The sequence below is a fragment of the Ruditapes philippinarum genome, unplaced genomic scaffold (genome assembly GCF_026571515.1).
Source record: "Ruditapes philippinarum isolate M1 unplaced genomic scaffold, ASM2657151v2 ctg925_1_1_1_1, whole genome shotgun sequence".
Taxonomy (NCBI): domain Eukaryota; kingdom Metazoa; phylum Mollusca; class Bivalvia; order Venerida; family Veneridae; genus Ruditapes; species Ruditapes philippinarum.
Window position 1 is genome coordinate 64,107 of NW_026855000.1, and position 24,929 is coordinate 89,035.

At 33.0% G+C, this 24,929-nt stretch overlaps 1 protein-coding gene across 1 annotated transcript; it reads right to left on the reverse strand.

Annotated features, from left to right (window-relative positions):
* Positions 1-4,013: 4,013 nt before the first annotated feature.
* Positions 4,014-6,999, reverse strand: LOC132741764 (uncharacterized). The gene is made up of 4 exons (XM_060730022.1): positions 6,884-6,999; positions 6,308-6,463; positions 4,717-4,980; positions 4,014-4,204 (listed from the first exon to the last, which is right to left on the reverse strand). Exons 1-4 carry the CDS (start codon positions 6,933-6,935, stop codon positions 4,014-4,016), a joined length of 663 nt encoding a protein of 220 aa, XP_060586005.1. The 5' UTR covers positions 6,936-6,999.
* Between the last annotated feature and the right edge of the window lie 17,930 nt (positions 7,000-24,929).

Sequence of the window (24,929 nt, forward strand, 5' to 3'; positions counted from 1 at the left end):
GTAGTAGTCACATGAATGGTAGTAGTACATGATGGTAGATAGCAGTATACATGATGGTAAGATTCGTAGTTAGTACATGATGGTAGATAGTAGTAGTACATGATAGTGGAACAGATGTAGATGTAGTAGACTACATGATAGGTAGTACATGATGTAGTAGTAGTGTACATGATGGTAGATAGTAGTAGTTACATGATTGGTAGATAGTAGTAGTACATGTGATGGTTAGTAGAAAGTGGTAGATATAGTAGTACATGATGGTAGATAGTAGTAGTACATGATGGTAGATAGTAGTAGTACATGATGGTAGATAGTAGTAGTATATGATGGTAGATAGTAGTAGTACATGATGGTAGATGGTAGTAGTACATGATGGTAGATAGTAGTAGTACATGATGGTAGATAGTAGTAGTACATGATGGTAGATAGTAGTAGTACATGATGGTAGATAGTAGTAGTACATGATGGTAGATAGTAGTAGTACATGATGGTAGATAGTAGTAGTACATGATGGTAGATAGTAGTAGTACATGATGGTAGATAGTAGTAGTACATGATGGTAGATAGTAGTAGTACATGGTGGTAGATAGTAGTAGTATATGATGGTAGATAGTAGTAGTACATGATGGTAGATAGGTAGTAGTATACTGATGTAGATTGTAGTTAGTACCATGATGGTAGATAGTAGTAGTATATGATGGTAGATAGTAGTAGTATATGATGGTATATAGTAGTAGTACCATGATGGTACGATAGTGTAGTATATGATGGTAGATAGTAGTAGTACATGGAGATAGATAGTAGTAGTAGTACATGATGGTAGATGGTAGTAGTACATGAGTGGTAGATAGTAGCAGTACATGATGGTAGATAGTAGTAGTACATGATGGTAGATAGTAGTAGTACATGATGGTAGATAGTAGAATCAATGATGGAAGATATAGTAGTATATGGTGGTAGATAGTAGTAGTACATGATGGTAGATAGTGTGAAATGGGTAGATAGTAGTATACATGAGGTAGAAAATGCAGTACTGAGGAGATAGTAGTAGTAATGATGGTAGATTGTAGTAGTACATGATGGGGAGTAGTAGTACCCAAATGGTAGTTTTGTTTATATAAAAATGATGGTAGATGGATAGTAAATGGGGTAGATGGCAAGTAATAATATGGTAGATAGTAGTAGTACGTGATGGGGAGAATTATTGACTGAAGGTAGATTAGAAATACATGAGGGAGAGTGGTACATGATGGTAAAGAGTATTTTCATGATGGTAGCATTTGTAGTACATATGGTAATATAAAAGTACGATGGTAGATAGTATATTTCATGATGGTAATTGAAAATTTTTATATTTATGGTAGAAAAATTAGTATAATGATGGTAGATAGTGTAGTACATGATGGTAGATGTGAAGTAATGATGGTAATTGTAGTAGTAAGATGGTAGATATAGTAGAAAAAGATGGTAAAAGTAGTTTGTACATATTTTGGTGAAAAAGTAGTAGACATTTAGGTAGATTTTAGTAGTATAATGATGGTAGATTGTAGTAGACATGTTGGTAGATAGTAGTAGTAAAGATGGGGAATTTGGGTTTAGTTAATTGAGTGGTAGACGTAGTGGTATACGAGGTAGAAAGTAGTATACATGAGGGGAATAGTACGTAGTACTTTTATGGTGAAGTAGTATAAGGGATAATGGGAGTATAGTACATGATTGGGAATGTAGTAGTACATGATGGTAGATAGTAGAGTATATGTGGTAGATTGTAGTAGTACCCTGATGGTAGATATAGTATTAATGAGGAAATGTAGTAGTACATGAGGAATTAGTAGTAATGATGGAGATAGTGTAGTATATGTGGTAGATTTAGTAGTACATTTGGGGAGAAGTTGAGTACATGAAAGGTAGATGTAAGTAGTACTGAGTGGAGATATTATATGATGGGGGATAGTAGTAGTCATGTGGGAAGATGTGAGTCATGATGGTAGATAGTTGTAGTTTCATGGGATAGATAGAGTAGTAGTACATGATGGGGATGGTAGTGTACAGAGTGGTAGATAGTAGCAGTACATGAGTGGTAGATAGTAGTATAATTTTTTGGTAGATAGTAAGAAGTTTTATGATGGGGATGTAGTAGTAATGATGGTAATAGTAGTAGTAATGATGGAAAATAGTAGTAGTCATGATTTTGGGAGTAGTAGAATAATGATGGGGAATAGTATTAGTACATATGGGAGATCGTAGTAGTAACATGATTTGGGAGATGTAGTGAATGATGGGTAGATGTATAGTATTGATGGTAGATAGTAGTAGTACATGAATGGTAGATAGTGTAGTACATGATGGTAGATGGTAGTAGTACATGATGGTAGATAGTAGTAGTACATCCATGGTAGATGGTTTAGGTAGTCAATGATGGTAGATAGGAGCAGTACATTGTGGTAGATTTAGTACTAGTAGTACATGATGGTAAGATAGTAGTGTAACATGATTGGATAGATGGGTAGTAGATAAATGATGGTAGATGCGTCAGTAGTAGATGTTTTTGTTAAATGTTTGTAGAGGATCAGTAGTACATTGATTGGTTAGTTATGTGGTACATGATGGTAGTAGTTAGTTAGTACATGTTGGTAGATGGTAGTAGTACATTATTAGTAGATTGTGGTGGTGGTGGAAGTAGTAGTAGTAGTAGTAGTCATTAAATAAGGAGAGATGACCCATTAATTGGAATACTTTTACCTCGTTCTTAAAGACCCGTTATGTCCATTAAGATATGCATATTTTTACAGACTGACATCATTTAGAAGAATAATGAGAAGATAAATTTACAATAGCATCTATTTTAAACAATCAATTTTCACAAGAACAAACAGGACAACCCAAAGCATCAGTTTTATATCCGTTATTACAAATTATTGCGCAGTCGAAAATTCCCGGACAAGAGGTCACGTGGTCAGTCACGATTGGTGCGCTACTTGTGGTAGGAGGAGTTAAGTGAAACTTTCCAAGATGATCAGTCTGATCACTTAAAAAAGGAGAAAAAGAGTACGTGTATTACCAGGACACGTATGACTTTCTATACATCTACTGTTTAGAGGTTGAATAGATTCAAAATATTAAAATTAGTTTTAATTTGAACAAAAACGTTTGAAGCTGCATGCCTCGATCTAGATGAGCCATTTTTTTAAAAATTCAGACTTGAGAAAAAAGTTTTTATAATACTTTAAGAAAAAGAAAAAATATTTAAAATTAAAGTACTAATTTACTTTATTGATGACTGATTTAGCAGACTTTATCACCCATTTCTTTACGGCGTGACTATTTTTGCATTATTTAACCTATTTGTTTACGTAGACTATTAAATGTCATAGCTATATGTAACTTTTTTCCTGTTATCACTTCCCAAAAGTTTACTTTTAAATACATTTACAATTTTTTTAAGAATATAAGCATGATTGATAAAGGCATACTGCTTTAATAAAAATGTTTAATATAGTTTAATAGAAAAAAATTTAATTGAAAAATATAGAACGGCTTACATATTTCTCCCATAAATCACTACTTAATTGTGGACTTAAAGCATGATTTTTGAAGGAGAATTTCATGTAAAAAGCTCTTCATAGTACCTCATTTCTTATTATAAGATGATTTTGTTTATCAGTTTTTGTCTAAAGTATATATGTGATTCAATTTATTAAACAAACTCTTGCACCTTATGTCTAATACATTTGTAACCGCTTTCTTGGATTATTCCGATATTTTGGTCATTCGTAATGGTGAAACATCGGATGTGACCCGAAATGCTCGATACTCTAAACCTAGAGAAAGGTGGATGTTCCATGACCACTTGGGCACCCGTCAACCCTTTACGCTTTTGCCGGACCAATAGCAAACAAAACTATTAGAAAATGTCATTTACCTAACCGGGCAAATCTACCAATTTATGGTATCTAACATTCACAAGCGGAACAACTTGTCTGAGTCCTTGCACGGTAACCGATATCAACATATCATATAGTGCAATAGAACGTCTCCAAGCAAGACTTGAATTCTATTTGGTTCGGTTTCAGGGCGCCATGGTAACTGTTTACCGTTGATTTGCTTGGTGCAATTCGTAGTTGACGTGCTTGTGGACAATGTTTTCCTGAAGACGGATTGTGTTTTTGACCATTCAGGCCTTGTACGTATGCTACGACCTTTTCTGTTAACACAGGCAAATCGATATTCAAGTTTATCGAAAAATAGACTTGTATTTTAAGAAGTTATAAAACAAAATAATTCAAATTAATATATAAGATATGCTTTGTATTAAGGTATTTAGATAATAGAATAAATGCTTTGTCATCCGGCATTCTTAGTACTCCAAGGGGAATGCTCTCCACATATAAAATTATACGTCACTCATTGATTCTTGCTTAAACAGTAACAGGTTTTGGTTCGTTACTCATCCTGCTTATACGCAATGTTTTAGATATAGAAATACGGAAATGGCCGACAGTCTACACATGTACGGAAAGTAGCGAAAAAATTGCACGACAGTTCACGATGACTTAGAAAAGGACTTTTACATGATCTAAATGTTTTCATGATACGGAATGTAACGGAAAAAAAAATGATCGAAAATTAACAAGATATTCAATTCGAATGACTTTACTTTTTTTAATTAATACTTAACAATTATACTGACCTTTACCACACAGACATTTTTAATACCATCCATTACGTCTGCAATCCGCTCACACCAAGGCTGGGGAACCGGGCATGTAGTTGGTGCGGGAGAGCAAGCTGTTTGTCCTTGTTTTTGGACATTTCCAGTCATTGGGGAACTTCCCCCTGTTAAACCAGGAAACATCTGTGACATTTGATTCATGGGGTTCATTCCCATTGGATTCATTCCCCCGCTCATTGGATTCATTCCCCCACTCATTGGATTTATTCCCCCGCTCATTGGATTAATACCACCCATTGGTCGCATACCTGGAAGTTAAAGGTACAAGCGTACATGTAGTTTTCTAAAAACCGTTTTATTTTCGTTTTTATAATTATGTTTACCTTTTTTGAAAGCATTTGCCTTTGCGATTCGCTAGCTGAAACGCAAGATTTTGATTTTAATAACATTTTTAAGAGTGAATCTTAAAGTTAAAAGTGTGTAGCAAGCTAGCATTTAGAAATTGTTACCAACATGTGTATATCATATTTATAGTCGAATAATTTATTTGAACCATAGTTATGAAAATGTACGGTCCCTCGATAATATATTTATAACTTTTGGCCCCACCGCTTTGTACATTTACATTAATGTATTTATGTTTAATTAATTATGTTTTATTGTGAAATTTTGTGTATGTATATGTATACAATAAAATATGCTTTATCTAAACTACTTGGCAAACACAGCTTTAATAAGACAATTTTACAATACGATATTTTCTTAGAAACGGAAGAAACATTTCGCGCATGCGCATCTGCGTAGGGCAAAAATCAATACCTGAAGAATAGATTTTATCACTATTCAACAATTTTATAAACAATTTCATCTAGTTAAGAAGTACTTTGATAAATATACAATACAACGGGGAATATATAGAGGATATTCGAGTTTCTTTCATAAATACAGGATTTATTTTCATCGAATGGTATGAAAATAAATATTTCACGAGTGGCAGTAGCCACGAGAAAAATATGGTAATTTTCATACCACAAGATGAAAATAAATCCTGTATTAATAGAAAACAACTTACATTTTCTGCCTATTATACGCTTTTTCTTTTTTTTATACCCTTATGAATAGGAAGAATTCCCTTTTAATTTTGTATATTGGCTGAATTTAGAAGAAAGTAGTCCGGCAAGACACCAGTGAAAATACGAAAATATATTTCACAGCAGTAAAACATTTTCTTTACTGTGAAAATACGGAAAAGAAAAATACATTTTTTTCATCAATATTTCTCAATATTTCATTTATAAGTATATAATAAATAAGTTTCATTGGAATATCATTGCATTTAAGCATGATGCGCTCGATTCTGACATAAGAACCTTTGTATACAAACATTTGTATTAAATAATCTCTTGCATTTAAGTGTTTTTTTTTTGTAAATGAGAGACTTTATATATATTTGCTTTGCTGTAAATTTTTGATTATATGGCACTCAGCTCTTTGATCATATGACTCTCAGCTCTTTGTTTAAATGGCCCTTAGCTCTCATTCTAATAGAGTTTGTGAGATTCAAACTTAAATACATCCAATTTGCTATTATTCCTTATACAAATTTAGACATTCATTAGTTTAAATGGGACAAACCTCCGTTCTGACAACTGCACACCATGCAACCGTTTGCATCCAGACTTTTGCTGCACCACGGAGCACATGAATTTATTCTAGTTCCGCATCCGGTGGCATTGTTTGTGCTTCCGGTTCCGGTGTTCATCATTGCAGAAAATGGATTTTGGAACTGTGCTGAAAAGAAAGCTTAAATATGCAACATTTTAACTCAAATACGAGTTATTTTATCAAAATACGTTAGAGAGTTCGCTAGGATAAGTAGGCGATATTACACATTCACTTTAGAGTTGTGGTCACCGGCCAAAGAAAGAAAATAGCAAGAAACTATAGATAATCATCGCAGACTTTGATCCTCATACAGGTTAAAGGTAAGTATTCGATAAGTTATGTAAATGTCACAATACCTTTCACGCGACCCCAACAAATTTAGTAAATATATTGTAGTGCCATAAGCGACTAGCTAACTGGCAAAAATATGGGAAACCGAAGGTAAAAGTTATTTGAAGGTGTCTTTTTAGGACACATTTTATATAGCTCTGTGAATGGTAAAGTCAGATAAGATCACAAAAAAAGTATAAACCAATTTTTTTTCACCTGTTACAATTCCAAATGCAGATATTGCGAAAATTCCTACTAAATTCTCCATCACTTTATTCTGTTATAAATGTCTATGACTGCGTTTATCATTAACAATGGTTGGTTCCCATGGCATATTTAAGATAAACATGACCTCTTGACCAAAATTCACACCTGCTCTTTTGCCTCGAGTTATGGACGTCTCATATCAATCACCTGACTGCTTACGTCTTAAAGATTACGAACACTTAATGAATGGGTAATCTTTATATCGCCTTAAGTCGGAACATATCGATATAAATCCGAAGCCGCTCATGCGTTTTCGGCTTTTCCCGTCAAACTTCAGTTAAAACGGTACTTTGGTTTAGCCAAAACTTAAACTTCTATCAAAACTTACAGGAATATTCCTCCGTTAGTTACGATGCAGCAATATGGAAATAAAATCTTGTCCCTGTGTTCCTCTCATATTTTACATCAAAACAAGAAGAAAAAACCTGACCATTATGATTTTAATTCACGAAATTACGATTTCAGTTGACGATTTTATGTTCATGAATTCATAATTCCAACATTGTGAATTCAGCAAATTCAGCTTCATAAATTGACAACTTTAAATAAAACATTATAGATCTACCGTACTGTTAACCTTATTTAGCATAACTAACATAGTTTTGCAATGAGTAAGATAAGAAAGTTTCCTTTCTTAGAAAACGCACACATGGTTAAAATATTGTAATTAAAAACAAGGTTAGCTTTTAAAAAAGCAAGTAGCGACTCGCTTCGTAATTTTTTCCAAGGGGTGAGTTTAAATGTAACAAGAGCGATCAGTGATCACATGTGTCGCCTCATGATAGCCAATTTCATGTTGGGACAAGTTTTGTGACAGACGGACAGACAGACGGACAGTGCACAACTAGATTTGGTACTTATTATTCCTGTAAAGTTTGGATAAAATTGCACCAGTAGTTTATGAGGAGTAGTCCGGACAAGCTTTTGTGTATCTGGCAACACACAGAAAAAAACACCTTTTTATCAAAAGGCCATGACTCGGCCAAAAATCCTTCAACCAAAAAACCCGTGCAATATGCGCAAGGACTTGAGCTACAGATCAATCCTGTAAAGTTTCATTGAAATTGCATTAATGGTATAAGAGAAGTAGTCCGGACAAACTTTAAAAATAAAAATTATCAAAGGGCCATAACTCTCACAAAAATCATTAAAACGGAAAATGCTGACAATATGCACAACAAGACTTGGTACTGATCATTCCTGTAAAGTTTGGATGAAATTGCACCAGTAAATTATGAGGAGTAGTCCGGACAAGTTTTGTGACGGACGGACAGACGTCCATTCTTACCAGAGCTACATTATGGGGTTTTCTTTTGTTATTTCTTTTGTTCTTTTTAACTCCACAATGCAGAAAATAACCCCACAAGAGAAACGGAATGAATGACATCAAAGACATCTATTGTTTTGAGAACAATAGACCAAACCCCATAATGTAGCTCTGGTTTGTACGGACTGACAGACGGACAGTCAGACGACGGAGAAGTGATCCCAATATGTCGTCACTACTCCGTAGAGGCGACACAAAAATGACGGCTCTGTTAGCTGAAGAGACTTCAGCGAACATCAAAATAAAAGTGACATATAAAGTTATGGAAGCCATTTCTCTCACTTTAACAAAGAGGAATATGAGTACATATGAATATGCATGTAGACAGAGTAAATGCATACACTAAATACCGGTGGGGGGAAATCCCGGGATCGCCTACAGAAAAGCCTGGATCTGGATCGTATTAAACATATAGTAATCCGGGGAATTGACCACCTGTTCTCGGTGTCATCGACACTACGGGGGAGGAAGTGTTACACGAAGGATGGAGTTCTTATGATAACTTGTTTGGAGTTCTTATGATAACTGTCAAGGAGTTCCTGGAAAACGTTACGGATTTCTGTGGAAAACTTTTCCATATACTTGGAGAACTCGCTTAAAAACGGTTATTTTTAACTTTAAATGGGGAGTTTGAGGTGCTAAATTAAACTTTGATAATTAAGCTTGCCCTACATATTGTATTATGTTTCAGAAAAAAATATTTTACTCCATATTTCGTCGCCGTTTTAAAAAAATCTGGTAGTTTTGAGAAAAATTTCCAAATTACTTGCTAATTCGTGCATATTGACCTTTTCATTTGTGATCTTCTTCGTTGCTATACATAATCACCTAATTATAGTGGAGAGTTGCAAACATAAAGCCCGGGCTAATAAAAGTATACCCGGTTTTTCAAATGTTACGGAGTTCTTGTGATAACTCAAAATATGTCCTGGAGTTCTTATGATAATCTTTGTTACTGCCAGTGTGTTTCTTGTGCTTAATCACGGCACGTTTTTAAAAGCGTATTGTATTAGTCAATTAGTGTGTAAATCATTATGAAGCATAGTACGCTTATCATTTGCACAAAAATTTGGTTATATAACGTAGGTTTTGATCGTGTTTTAGTTCCTAATTAAATTTGTGCGAAATCATATTGACATTATAAAACCCAACGAATGCACTAAATGTTTCTGTGTATACTGTTCGTCAACAAAAGTTTTATGTCATAAGTTTCCGCAAATGCAACATTGAGGCCATGTGGCAAAATTAAAACACGATCATTCAATATATCTGGAGAAGACATGAAACTGCTTTGGTGTACAGTCTACATAGGATAAACAGGTGCTAAGCTATCTTCAGGAACGACCGCCTCCGTGGTCGAGGGGTTTGAGTCGATGACTTCTAATCCAGTTACCTCTCTGGCGTGGGTTCGATCCCCGGGAGATGCTTTGGTAGTTTAGCACGGAGGAAGGTAGTCTAGTACTGGTGTAACTCTCCAGGAACGATGGTTAGGAAACTACCCGCCCATATGACTGAAATACTGTTGGGAAAAGGCGTAAAATGAAACAAACAAACAAACAAAAATCTTCAGGAAAACCTGAATCAGCGGTCACCTGTATTCAGCAGTAACATGGCTTAAACCGCCAAGGAAAAATTGTTTAAAACTTACACTTTTTTCTCAGTTACATGTTTTAAGCAACCACCTTTCTAAAGCAGACAATAAGTAGTTGGGCTTCCCTCAAGAAGCGGCTAAGTAAATTGTATCATTATATACCATGTATCGTATTTAACCGGGATACCCTTCACACCCATGCACCCGAAATGTATGCAGTAATTTTCCGAAATATGGAGATTGTTGTACGTCACGTGATGCTACATTAGATTTAATAGAGAAAGAAACAAGGTTGATAAACGGCATGAACCTTACGGTGACTCACATATCTTATTGAAGACTTACTTTCTATCGTCATATCATTGTCATAGAACTTTATACGTTTCTATGACAAAAAACTGATTCGTTTAGAAATTGAAATACCCGTTGAATACATAAAGACGACACCCACCTCATTAAATTTAGATAATTTAAAGGTAGTGCATACTACCTCCTATTTTGCTGAAAATCATTTGTAAACACCGATAGCATAGTTACTTAATGTTCTCTAAAACTGCAAGGAATAATGTATATATGAAGAAATCATGCTTGAGTATTAAATTCAAAGCGTATTCCAATAAAATAAAAAAACACACACAAAAAGACCAAAACAAACACAAAAAAACACAAGAAACGGAGGTAAGAAAAATATCTCTTGAACTGAAAAACACGATCAAAACCAACGTTATATAACCAAATTTTTGTGCAAATGATAAGCGTACTATGCTTCATAATGATTTACACACTAATTGACTAATAAAATACGCTTAAACGTGCCGTGATTACGCACAAAAACACACTGGCAGTAACAAAAGTTATCATAAGAACTCCAGGACATATTTTGAGTTATCACAAGAACTCCGTAACATTTGAAAAATCGGGTAAACATTTATTAGCCCGGGCTTTATGTTTGCAACTCTCCATAATAATTAGGTAATTATGTATAGCAACGAAGAAGATCTCAAATGAAAAGGTCAATATGTACGAATTAGCAAGTAATTTGGAAATTTTTCTCAAAACTACCAGATTTTTTTTAAAACGGCGACGAAATATGGACTAAAAGAGTTTTTCTGAAACATAATACAATATGTAGGGCAAGCTTAATTATCAAAGTTTAATTTAGCACCTCAAACTCCTCATTTAAAGTTAAAAATAACCATTTTTTACGCAAGTTCTCCAAGTATATGGAAAAGTTTTCCACAGAAATCCGTAACATTTTCCAGAAACTCCTTGACAGTTATCATAAGAACTCCAAACAAGTTATCATAAGAACTCCATCCTTCGTGTAACACTTCCTCCCCCGTGGACACAGAATCAGACTTGTAATGTTCAAATAATTTTACTCCTATCAATATATGAGTATATTGTACCTTTAAAAATATTAAAACAAACGTTTCAATAGGACAGATTATCATTTTCCCTATGAAATCATTACGATACGTGTACAATATTTTAAACATCTTTGATCTAAGAAAAGCCGGGAATTAGACACTACCATGTAATATTCAGAAAAGCCGGGATCGTATTAACCCATTACGCGATATACACGCCTTTAACGCCTTTTTCATCACCTTTTTTGTTGTCTCAAATGGTGAAAAAATGCCTTATTTAGGCCCCAACACTTGTTTTTGGTTGAGAAATGTTGTTTAAAAAAGTGACCACTTTTTCGGCGCGGCCCCCAACCAAAAGATACATCAGGGGGTTGCCAGAAGGGGGATGTGCCCTCTTCTGTTTGGGGGGGGGGGTTGAAGGGGACGGCAGTCCCCCTCATCGCCAAGAAAATTTTGGACTTGTGACAGGCTAAAAATGACCCCAGATCGATCATAAGGTAACGTGTAACCAACGCTGAAAAGCATTAATTTTGACTCTATTTCAATCCATTAAGAAGTTGCAGCACTTTGAAATCAATTTTGATGGAAAAAATCTTTTTTGTTATCAATTATGTTAAGTATATCTTATGATCTTTTCTAAAAATAATATTTAAATACATGAACATAAAATTTAGCCAAATATTATATTAACAAAAACTTTGATTTTATTCAATTAGGCATATAATTACAAGTATTGCCATTTCCGCATTTTAAGTTTGTTAATAAAAAGCTCTAAGTATATTTAAATCTTAAGTTAAATTTATTTACCATTCATTACATACAATAAAAAATAAAAAGTTATCGTTTAATCGCCTTTCATTACGACAAAATTCAACACAAATATAGATTATTCCTTTTCCCTATATATCTAATACTATTCCGGATCCCCACTAAATACCGGAAAGGATAAAATGACCGGAAAAAAAGAAAAAGAAAAAAATGCACAGAACCAGATGTACACTTATGTTAATTAACCAAACGAAAACTTAATACAGAGAAAACAGGTGAAATCGCTAAATCAAAAGTCAGTGTAAATATGATTTATTGAAAACAAACATTTTAATCATCATTATATCTTTGCGCTCAAAGCAGTTGCTGCTCATCTGTCAGCTAATGGGGAATCCATAAAGCATTAATCATTTTCATTTTTTAAAACATGTTTGAGAATGACATGTATCTTGCATCGGTGTTAACCATTTCTTTCACTTTAGCAACCATCTTGACAGTTGTTGCTGTTTAAGCCCAACAGGCATTGGGCTCATCTTCAGTCGCAATCAATCCACATTTTAATTTATTTTTCCAACGAATAAGTGTTGAAGAAGACATTTCCTAGTGTCCATATACAGATTTCAACAAACTGCTTAATAATTTCACTGAACTTGTTACCGTGCAATCAAAAAAACAAACAACATTTAATAACCATTATTATTGTAAACTTATATCTTTTCAAACGTTATTTTTACAAAGAATGTCATTAGGATATTCTAACAAAATAATAGTTGAAGGAAATATGTGCATAGAATTCTAAGTGATTTATAATTAGTATGAACATTCATATGATGAAAACATGTAATAACATTTTGTTTTAGAACAATATACATTTATTTTCAGCTATATAAATATATGTTATATGGAATTATGTATCTCACATTTGCCAACGTATTAATATATGATATTTTTGTGCTTGTTGCTATGTCTGATGCAAATTGCTAACACCGTAACTGTATATTAGATAACATACCTTAAAATATAGACACATTCACTTTGATTACATGTACAAGTACTGTAAATCTCTCATGTGAAGTGAAAATTATATACTAAATTATAGGCCTTAAAATATAGTCAAATTCCCTTTGATTACACGTACAAGCACTTCAAATCTATCATGTGATAAATTCCAATTTACAATTTCATTTATAAGTAGCTTCTATTTTTTCGAAAGGTGTTTATTTCTTATCATGGATGTCATTTTGATCAATGGGTCTCTTTGGTCTAAACGTTTCTTTTGTTTTAATTTACATCTTACCGACTTCGGTGCTTTTTTTCAATTTCTGAAGTATTCTGGCATATATTGCTACAAATTGACTGGACTAGACGATATTGGATGAAAATGGGCACTAAAGAATTTACTTGTTACTTATCTGATTTGCATATTGCGTGTAGATCTTAAAGTAAATTGAATTGCAAATCATTGCCTGAAGAGAATGATTGTCGCTGGGGAATATTTGCAAATTTTGTGCAGGATAGAAAAGTAATTGGTTTAGTCTACAACAAAGGATGTTTTTTTTTCAGATATAGGTAGAGGATAAAATGTGTAATCCAGAGGTCGCGTGTTTTCAGTCCGAAGTTTTACCATGACAAGAAGTGGCCATTTGTCTCGACACCGACCGCCGGAATATTACCCAAAAATAAGTGTAAAATCAAAATGTGTAAAACAAACTCATATAAGATCGGATTTACAGCGACCCAGTTTTGTTTGAGTGTGCTTTGACCAACGAACAATAAGTTCTTGAATACATTGTACTTGTTGGAGTTGTTCCATTCTTTTTTTGATTTTTTTTATCTCAGTTGTTGTCACAAAAAGACGTTAAGTAATTGTATAAATAAATGTAAACTTTTATATTTAGTCTATCCTGTACTTGCTCAATGTATTTGATTCAACAAACATTAAAAGTTTGGTAAAAAAGATCTGAAAAAAATGTCGCTGCATATTGATAAAAAACTGGTGTAGCACAAATAATAGGATAGGATAGGATCAAATCTAGCTATATATAGAGTCCATAACATGTTGTATTTGGATTTCTAAATGAACATAGCTCGTTGTGTAGGTTTTGTATCATTATTGTAACGAACAAGCACCAAGCTCATTGATAATTATTCTTTTGAATTGCCTCATGAATAAATAAATGTCGTAGACTTTTTATTATAAACAATATAGATCTACATATAACTTGGACACTGTCATATTTAGCTGCTCTACATTGATATAGCTTTTCTTTGGTAGAGTTCACAGCCTATAGAAGACGAACCTGTTACCCTTCCAGACGTGGCCTATTGACGAAGATTATCCAGAATATTTACGAACTTAACTGTATTTGATATGAAATCAAAATAAATTATTTGACTGTGTACTTTTATTTCAGGTTTTGTGTTCTGTTTTACCCTTGTAGGTTCGATTTTTATTAATAATCCACGTGTGTTCGAGAAGACCTCGCGTCTTTGAAATTGAGGCGTGTTTGCGAGGCACACCCCGACTGCGTTTCATTATTAACTCATGGAATATGGAATACAGATTGATTACATCCGCCGCTAGCCGTCACGTGTTATATTTCGGAAATATGTAAATACCTCCAGTATTAAAGGGGTGTATATACTGAGCACTTTTAAGAAACAATTCCTTGTTCATCGAAACAGGACTCATATTCCATGAAAAAGCTTTGGTTTAAACATATTTATTTAAGCTCGGTTGCGAAACAAGTTCATACAACTTATATTAATCACCTTCGAGTCCGCTTCCTCGAACCAACCAGTACTGGTGTCATATGAAGAAACATGGTCGTGACCCGAGTAGGGCTCGACCCCATGATCTCTGTGTTGAGGGGCAGACACCTTAACCACTAGGCCACCGCTCCCCTTAAAAAGCTCGGTATATACGTTCTTGAGTTCTGTATAAAGGACGATGATTTTTTTAAAAGAAATATTTCAAATTCAACAGCCTGTCCAAGAAGGTGTGTAAATGTAAGATATTGTTTTGTTTTGTTACAGTTACTTGAATTTTTCAGCTCATTGCAGGGTTTGTTTGCGATAAGATAAATAATACATAGGTTTGTGTGTTACAGTAATCATATCATCTATATCAACACCTCGGGCAACAGCAGTTACTAAGAATATCAACAGAGTAAGTTTCATTAGCAATGAAAACAAAAGAAAGTAAGAAATCACAAAAGACGGTCCCTAACAATAAATAAAGACTCGCATACAGTCTAAGGTTCCCTGACCTTACACTTTTTAACGGTATATAAGTGGAAGGGCTACGATTACGAACAAAACAATATCTATACCCAATGTTTTATTATAATGTTAATACAGGCCTTATCAATAATTTTAAATGATTGGATAAACCAAAAAATGATCAAACTAAATTAACAACAACACTTTAGGTGATAACAAATCAATCTTATTGAAATCATATCCTAACTGTCGCTCCATTTCCCTACGTTCGTAGCGAAGAGTAACAGAGCGACAACGATGATCTGATTTTAAGATTGGATAACAAAAGTACTGATCACAGAGTAATATAATATAACGGATGAAGTAAAAACATTATAATAGACTTAGTTACAAAGCGAAACGTGTAAGAAAGAAATATGCTAGTTTGTTAACTTGCCTGTAACGATTTACTCATTCCTTAACAAATTTTACATATTGATTTAAACATATTTTATTGCCAAAAATAAGACATATACATACATGTAGACTGTTACAATACAATGACATGACATATTTGGCAAAAGGGTTGACCCACAAGTTCTCTCAACATTAGCAACGGGTCTTCCCTGATGCAATAAATTACAATAACTTATTTTACAAGAATGAAAAATTTTACATATAATATAAATTGCAATGAAAATTTATAGTGCAATATTATCAAATTTTATGTCATTTCAATTTCTAATCTGTATATAAAAACAAATAAAATATTAAAAAATGTTTAATATTTTTGATACATTTAATGTATGCAACTCTCTACAATGTACTATAGAAAATTGTTCAAACTACAGACTCAGACTCATCTGTTTTCTCACTTTGCTTTTTGCAAAAGAATGACTCGACAATACCAGGATAATCAGAGAGCACTTTAGCAAATAAGCCAAAATCTAAATCAGAATTGCATGAATTGTTTGTTGATAGGTCAATATTTTCTGGGCCACATAACGAAATTTCTCCAAAGTCAATATCCTCCCAAGAGTCTTGAAACTTTGGTATTTGCGCTTTTATGATCTCTTTTAAGTGCATATCATGGTCGTCAAAAGTAGGGTCTGCTGCTTTGAATAGTAGCTTGTTTAACATAACAAGTGCCGTACTGCTTCCGATAGAAACTATGGTATGTGTTATGGCAGATACGTTATTTCCTCTCATAAATCCATGAAGGACAAAAAATAACATTAAAAGTCCAAGAATCATAACAGTGATTTCAATGACTGCCTTGACAATTAGAACGTGTTTTGTCTCTGCCGTAAATCTCCCTTTTATAGAAGCTAACTTATCAACAAATTGTCTCGGGATGTGCGTAATGGGCAAGTTTTCTTGATTTTCAAAGCTATTGAAAATGAATAAACCATGTACTAATAAACATGGTTTGCCGTCACTCCTGACAGCTACTTTTAGTGCATGTTCATTGTGATAACTCATAGGCACTTGAATGACTATATTTCTATTTAGGTTTCCGTTGTTCAATGCTATGTCAAAACAACTTTTACCAGTGATTTCTTTATTGATCTGGTCAACAAGCTTTACAACTTTTACATTGAAACAGTGAACCTTTTTGTGAATTGTGCTTACGCAATCAAGTGCATACGTTAAAATCAAAAGAATAAAAATGATCTTATCGAAAATCATTTCATAGTTTAATAAAAGGCCTATTAAGATATAGACACAGCATTGTGTATAGAATGCAAAAGAATCTATTAAAACAAACAGTCCTATATACATTGTAACTAAGATTAGAATCCTACAAATTATTTTTAGTGAAAGGCATTTTCCTTTACGTGGTAATTTGGGAAAGTTGAATAAATATTCTATGGAAAATTGCAACAAGGGTAGTGACAAATACAAAAAAAAGAAAGGTGTTATAAGTAGATTGAAAATTAAAAAAAGACACCACTTGCACATTTTGTTTTTGAATTTACGTAGAGGTAACAATATGAAAGAGCAAAGCTTCTCTATATTTTCATTTATGTCGTATTGTTGCACATGCTTGACAACCTGGCAGAAAAATATGATTTCTTCTTTGGGAATCAGTAATGTCAAAAGTATGATTAATGAAACAAAAACATAATTCAAATATTGTTTGGTGACATAATTGTCGTGATAAAAATTAATCAAATAAGCTCTAAAGATAATTGGACTGGTACATAGTAAAACGACAAAAACTTTGAAAATAACCGCCAAAATCTTAAAGTCCTTTACGGAATGATGTGAAACAAAACAACCTTTAAAAAGTTCCTTTAACAGAATGAATAAACTTTCCAACACATGCATTGAAGGATAGAACGCAGGAATAAGATCAACATTTGCTTTATCTACAGCTGTAATATTTACAGTGCCTGACACATGAACTTCGGTTACATGTTGTTGCATCCTATTGCTTACTACTTTGTGTATGTTCTTTTCGATGGATTCATGAACGCTTTTCAAGAACTTGCCGTGTTTAAGGTTGTCTATTTCTGTATAGGCATCCTCATTAAAACACCCTTTCATCAACTTCACTTTCAACTTTAATATGTCGCCTAGAATGTGATATGTTTGTTTCTCTGAGTCATCAAAAATAGACATCGGGATATAATTGATGACATGAGTCAATGCCAGAAATGTTAAGATAACAACTATATTATAACACTTTCCGATCCAACTATCGTCTAAAAGTCCTTTGCATTTCACCTTCTTCTCTAGAGGTGTAATTTCGCAACAGCTTATATCAGATTCTTCAGATCCTGTGCATACACCTAGCATATTCTTTCCTTCTTCTTTAAAAGCAGTGGATGTGTCGTGAAGTGTTAGTAAGGCATATATTAAGTGTTTGTTTGCATAGCTAGCAGGCATATTGCCTAAACAATCGTCAGGTGTTTGCAACAAAGACAGTTTCATCTCTTCTATTCCATACGACAATGTCAATAGGGACATACCAACGAAATTAGGATCCAATGCAAGTAATTTTTTTCCGATGTTGCCGTTCGTAAAAAACCATGTCAAGGTTTCAGGGTAAGTATCATTAGATGATCGTTGACTCCATTTAATTGTTATATCAAGCTTGATTAGCCAGTTTTCCTGATCAATTAAATAATCAAGTTTTAATTGTTGTGATTTAGTTTCCAGCTTCAACGTGCAGTTCGTAAGTTCTCCAACAGAACCATTAAACTCCTTCATCATGTCAGATTGAGACATAATAATGCCAAAAGATAGAATAAAAAACAAAACCCAAAGTTGTTTTAATAACATCATTTTCAAGCTTATGCTTTAACTGCCTTTAACAAATGTCTGTGCATGTATAAAACTATTTATTTTTATACTGTGCGTAATCTGTGCAAACGCTTATTTGTTTCATATGTTATTTTAATATCTTAATTGTTGAATAATCACCATTTACTGTTATCGCATGCGGGTATTCAGGTGTAAAGTAACATTGAATAGATAAATGAATAAAAATTAATGCATAGCTTCATACATTCATATCGAAATGTCAATTAAATCGTTTATATTTATTCAATTAGAAAATCAATATATGTTTTTATAAACCAATTTAAGGATGTGAGAACTTTCATTGAAAATTTTGACATGTAAAAAATCAATAAATGAAAGAGCAAAGCTTCTCTATATTTTCATTTATGTCGTATTGTTGCACATGCTTGACAACCTGGCAGAAAAATATGATTTCTTCTTTGGGAATCAGTAATGTCAAAAGTATGATTAATGAAACAAAAACATAATTCAATTATTGTTATATTGTTAATATAGTACTATGAAGAATAATAACTTACGATGCATTATTAAATTTTCGTCACATTCTACTGACGTTATTTTTTAATGAGAAAAGAAAACTTGCTCATAATATTTTGTAATTTGATACTAAATGAATCGTCAACAGAAAGATATAAATTTATCAGGAATTAATGATATAAAGTTTAAAATCATTTAAGTTGACCTAACGATATATATACAAGTACAAGTGTATCTTATGAATATACGGACATTGGATTTTGTAATGAGAAAAAGAGAAAAGATCTCTCCTTAGAGACATTCCACTCATTACTACAAGCCGTTATTTTCACTATTTCTAACAAATTATACAAATAAAAAGAACTTATATTTACTTTTAAAATAAAATGTGTTTAACTGTTGCATCTTTAATTTAAAATTAAGAGACTAAATCAATCATTAGAATTATCAACACCTATGTCAATCTTTCATGTTTTCAAAGGCTCGTCACACAGAGAACACTATGATAACGTGGTAACTCTTGAAATGTAAGTTATTGTATCGATTAAAGCACATAACTCAAATCCTAACATTAAACTTTTTACAAAGTATTAACCGTTTAAAAGTTAACAAAAATACTTTTTGTATACCTTTATATAATATAAACTATATGTTGTATAATTCAATTTGTTTACCCTTAGGATAGGAAAGACCCTGCCCGTCTCTCTCAGAACAATATTTCAAACTTACCAAATGAGGACAGAAATCACATTTTTGGGCTTTTGTCTCTAAAATCATAAAAATATTCGCTTTTATATACATAGAAGTCAGTGATAATATCTATAACGAGCCCCTGCAAGATCATGGCATTTAAGGCGAAATATTTGATCGTGACATATTCATTTCAAGCTGTAAGAAAGTAGCATCATCTCCTGTAAAAGATAAAAATGTGCAACTCTAGTGTGTCCAATTTGACATCTGATCATGAATTTTTAGAAGAGATTGCTGTATGTCCAGAGCGCATGTTTGATCTTCCTCGGGTCAAGCTCAATGTTGCACTTGGTCATTATGTGTGAATGTTATAATTTCATGTCAGCTCTGTGTCCTTTGAAATGATGGAAGGAAATTACAATTATTTGGCAGAAATTTGTTCTATTAAGAAGGCGTACAGAACCCAAGTTTGGACGTTCTTAGATCTTGATTGATTGATTGACCCTCCTCCGAGGTTGACTTGATTTATATAGGAAATCACTTTTTTTGCGACACTACACTGCCCATAGCTTAACCGTTGGTATGTAGCGTTTCCTTTCCGGCTTCATCAATCATGACCCTTGCAATATTGGCCCCGCACCGATGGTCACGTAGTTAAACTAGACTCATATAGAATAACATATATAGATGATATTTGTTTGTTTGTGTGTAAGATGAAATTTTATTTCATCGAGTTGACTTTAAAAACAGTATTCTCACTCGCGAGATGAAATAAAATTACATCTTACACAACAAACAAACAAACTTTCTTTAGATTTTCCTTAGATGGCATGAAATGCGATTGGATGTATAAAGAGCTGTGTGATGGGTGCTTAGGAGTGCAAAGAGAATAATCAGGGATAAGTGATGACGACATGTCTGACTGCATGTTACCAACTAGCTGTGACACGGTTACACAAAATGCTAACCATTTAAATGGCTACGTATGAACCGTGTTAAACGTTTAACCGACCTTTCTAATAAAATCCATAGGTATTCAAAAATAGTTTTTAAAATTGTTTCTTTATAACAAGATATGTCATTTTGTTCGTGTTTTGTTGTATTTAAAAAGATAACAATAAACATCCGAAAATAGAGTAACTATTTTCCGCTAGGGTCATACCATACGATGAAAGGAGGAAGAATTTTTAACATTCGAATTGACTGGAATGCTTTCTTCATTGTTAAGCTTCTTAGCGTCAATAGGTTCTTTGTCAGATGTGCTATTTAGACTGAATGTGTGTGTGTGTGGGGGGGGGATGTATCAAGTTTTTGGCGCCTTTTGTTAAAGACCAAATAGGATAGAACATTTAGTGGGAAGATGTAAAGTTGATGAAAGTGAATTAGGAGGATCTGTTCAGGAGATATTTAAAGTAGCATGCAAGTTCGGAAATAGTTAGGCTGCATGCTATTGAGCTGCTTTTTCTTTCGCAAGTATTTGTTTGTTTTGTTTTTCCTGTTCTATTACATGTGAACAATTAAGACGACTGCAGCTGAACATCTATTTCACAAATGTGGTTCTTTAATGAAAATGGTAAGATCAAAGTTTTTTGATACAATTAATTTATCAAAAGTAAATGAAGCATCATATGAACGTTTAATCATATTCTCTGTTTCTGTGTATGTCAGTTACTGAGACAAACTTGTTAAGCTGATATACAAAAAAAAAAAACAAAAAAAAAAACACACACACACACAACAGAAACAATAGAAAAAAAGCTAAAAAGCTTAATATAGTTACTGCTGTAGAACTTTTTAAACAATGAGGTCTTAAATTTCTGCATACTTCATTGCTGTGTTAATTTCTATAGGTTTTGTAAGTGTCATGATACATGTCACAATTTGCAGTCAGCTTTTTACTTCGAACTCAGTGATTTTTCTTTTCAGTTTATCTTTTTTTAAAGCTGCATGCCTCCAGCTCAGCCAAATATTAAAAGGAATAAAACTTCGAGAAAATGTACTAAAATTAAAAAAAATGTAAATATTGTTCAAGATTCAAGTATTAATTCACATGTTATCAGATTTAAAGGCGTGATTTGGAAGTATTTATCGCAACTTCTGCATTACTAACGCAGTAAGGATTACTTTTGATTATTTTCAACTCTTTTAGGTAATTTACCTGTATTGCAAGTGCTGTTTGCAATGTGTAAATTATTTTCTTTATTCACTTCATGATATTTTACTTTCAAAAACATTTTTAAACTTTCATGAAAACTATCTTAAATCTGAATGCATGCTGCTTCAAATCCAAAGGCAAACACTACAAATGAGTTTGGAACAAGTCCACACATATTTATCTTAGGTTTTAATGGTGCATAATGTTATAGAAACTCGTGAATAACTTTCCCTTTTGCCTAAATGGAAATCGTAGTCATAAAAGAGATTTCAAACTAATAATGTATATACTATAATATACTTGGGCTTAAATTTTTTTGGCATTTTCCATTGTGGCATTCAATTCATGAATCTTTGCTCAGCGTGAATGTTTTTTTGCTTATAATCCTTAAATAGTCAAAATTTGCACATCTGCTTAAAATGTATGCATCTATATTCTAATGTTGTCATGTATAGTTATAGTTATCCCTTTAATATGCTAATATTTACATTCTGGATGAATAACTGTTAAACAATTAGTAATTTAACATAACTTGTTCCTCCATGCCATTTCTGTTTATTTCCATGTAACTGTTCTTTAGAAAGGGAAATATTAGCATTCGAATGGCATTTTGTACTGAATCCCTCCTGTTGATCAGATATTTATCTACATGTACATAAAAAGCCAAGTTCATATCTCAAATACATTTTGAGTTTTACACACTGTCAGGTTGATCAGAAGGACAATTATCATATCCCAAACTGCCTTTAAGACAGGGGATAAGAAGGGCATTAAATAGGGAATGGTGACATAACTGTCGCAAGCTCTAGATGTACATATGAAAACTGAAGACTTAGAAATTATTGTGTACCTTTGTACGTTTTACTTTCATATTTGTTCTTAGTTTCAGAATTTTCTCTCTCATCACATTTACTAGCTGTGGCTTTAAACTTGTAAATATAAAGTCTAATAAATCTCATATATATGCGCATATTGTACAATTGATTCGGCCGATGAAGTTTTTTTCCGACAACTCTAGTCAATGTTGTAATTGTTTGCTTTGGGAGCTTATATCTGGAAAAAAATCTAGAAACAAAGTGATCTTGCGGAAGCATTTATCACGACAAAATTACATGAAAATTGTAGACTCGGTTTGATTCAGTCTCTATTATAAAGTAGTTAAATCAATGGGAATATTGTTAGATATTGAATTTTTAAGCTATTTTAAATTAAAATTTATTCATGAAAATTTTGTCCCAAAACTAGTGGTTTATAAACGCTCACCTTTTTATACTGTTTCGTGCAGATTAAGGGTTTGAAAAGTACAAAAACCTCTTAAATAGGCTATCTCAATAAATCTCACTATAAATAACCTTTTTTTCTCGGTATCATATCAGAATAACTGATATTCACAAGTCATGATCACCAGACTGGACTTTCTAACTTTGAACTTCATCTTATCTGATGACCGTTAAAGTCATGTGCTCTGATGATGATCAAGAAATACACTTGTTAATTATGCCACCTGCTTTCTCGTTTTACATATAATATAGATTACCGATAGATAACCGATATAAGTGATACTTATTTGATAATAAAGGGGGACAACAACAACAACAAACGACTTGAAACTTACAGAAATTTATAAAATGAGGACTTTATTGTCAGTCTTATTTTTAAACGAGCCCTTTGGCTTATCGTCTTAAGAAACCTGGGCATGACTTTATGGTTCTCACCTGTAATGAAAAGAATCCCTTATGAACGCGTAAAACAGCAAAATGAAAAATGTTTCAGGCTCGGTTTTGCAACATTTTCAATTTTGTCGTGTTGAGCTTTCTTTAGGGATTCTGTATTTATCTATTTTAATTAAGCCGGTTCTTAGACGGTAATCGTTATTGCAGGCTTCCGTCCACACCCCTTAGGATCGGCTTTTAAAAGAAGATTTCAGCATTTTAACTCAAAAATGGTAAAATTTGAATTAACAAACATTCATAGATGAAATCTGAAATTTTGGAAACTGTGTCATATTCAAAGACAAACCACTTTGTGATATGTTACGTCAAGTTTTACAAACTGGTCTTTAATGAAATAAAAAAGTGCTATGGAGCGAGTCTGTTCATGTTTATCTGGATACCAACGTTGAATCTGCTGTAATATTTTTTTTCTGAACATATGCAGTCAACATTAAGATTTTTAAACTCACATTGCTCGAGGGAAGGTGTTCCCAACCAGAGAATTATTCTACATGGGATGCCGATTTGCCAGAAAAGAAAGTTTGGTAAAAAGCGCACAGCTTTCTTAAGAAAATGTCACCTTGAACGTTGAGGTTTCAGCCAAAGACAAACAAAAATGAACAAACTAGTTTTAATCATCAGTAAACAATCTATATACATACAAAATGATAGATAATTAACACAGGTTGCTTTACAAATCCATCATATAGTACTGTGGTCATCTTATCATAGAATTGTAAACGGTTTTCAATTTCTTCTCGTCTTGTCTAGGAAACGAAATGAGCTGAGTTTAGACACATCGCTGAAGCGTGGATTAACATCGAGACATTGTTGAATGAAATTCGGACAATGATATGTTCCATGAACGAGGTAAAAGGGTTCAAGGTAATGACACTTAACTTTAATATGCTATTGAAATCAAGTTACTAGCCCTATATATCAACAGATATAGATTAGCAGGTCATGATCTTCGACTGTAATTGTATCGTATTTGTAGCAAGACTTCTCATGTGATAGATAAATGTGCTTAATATTGACACAATCGTCTTTAAGTTTCCCAACCGTTGTAAAGATAAACTATATTCCAGTATCCTATCTACGTTTCTGGGATATTCGTGTACAATACATGTGATTAATAAATATCTTAGTGTCAGGGACATAGACTCGTAACATGTGATATATAGATTAATCTTTTAACTGCAAACCAGTGAAATACTCGGTTTACTTTCAACTAGAAATAATCAAACTACATGTAAATTAATTAAAAAAACCTTAATTAAATGATATACATGCATAAATATTGAATAGATAATTTAAGTTCTGTTCTGCAAATTACGAATGAAAAGTCTAAAAATTATGTGAAAACCCTTTAAGAGAAAAATGATGACACATTTC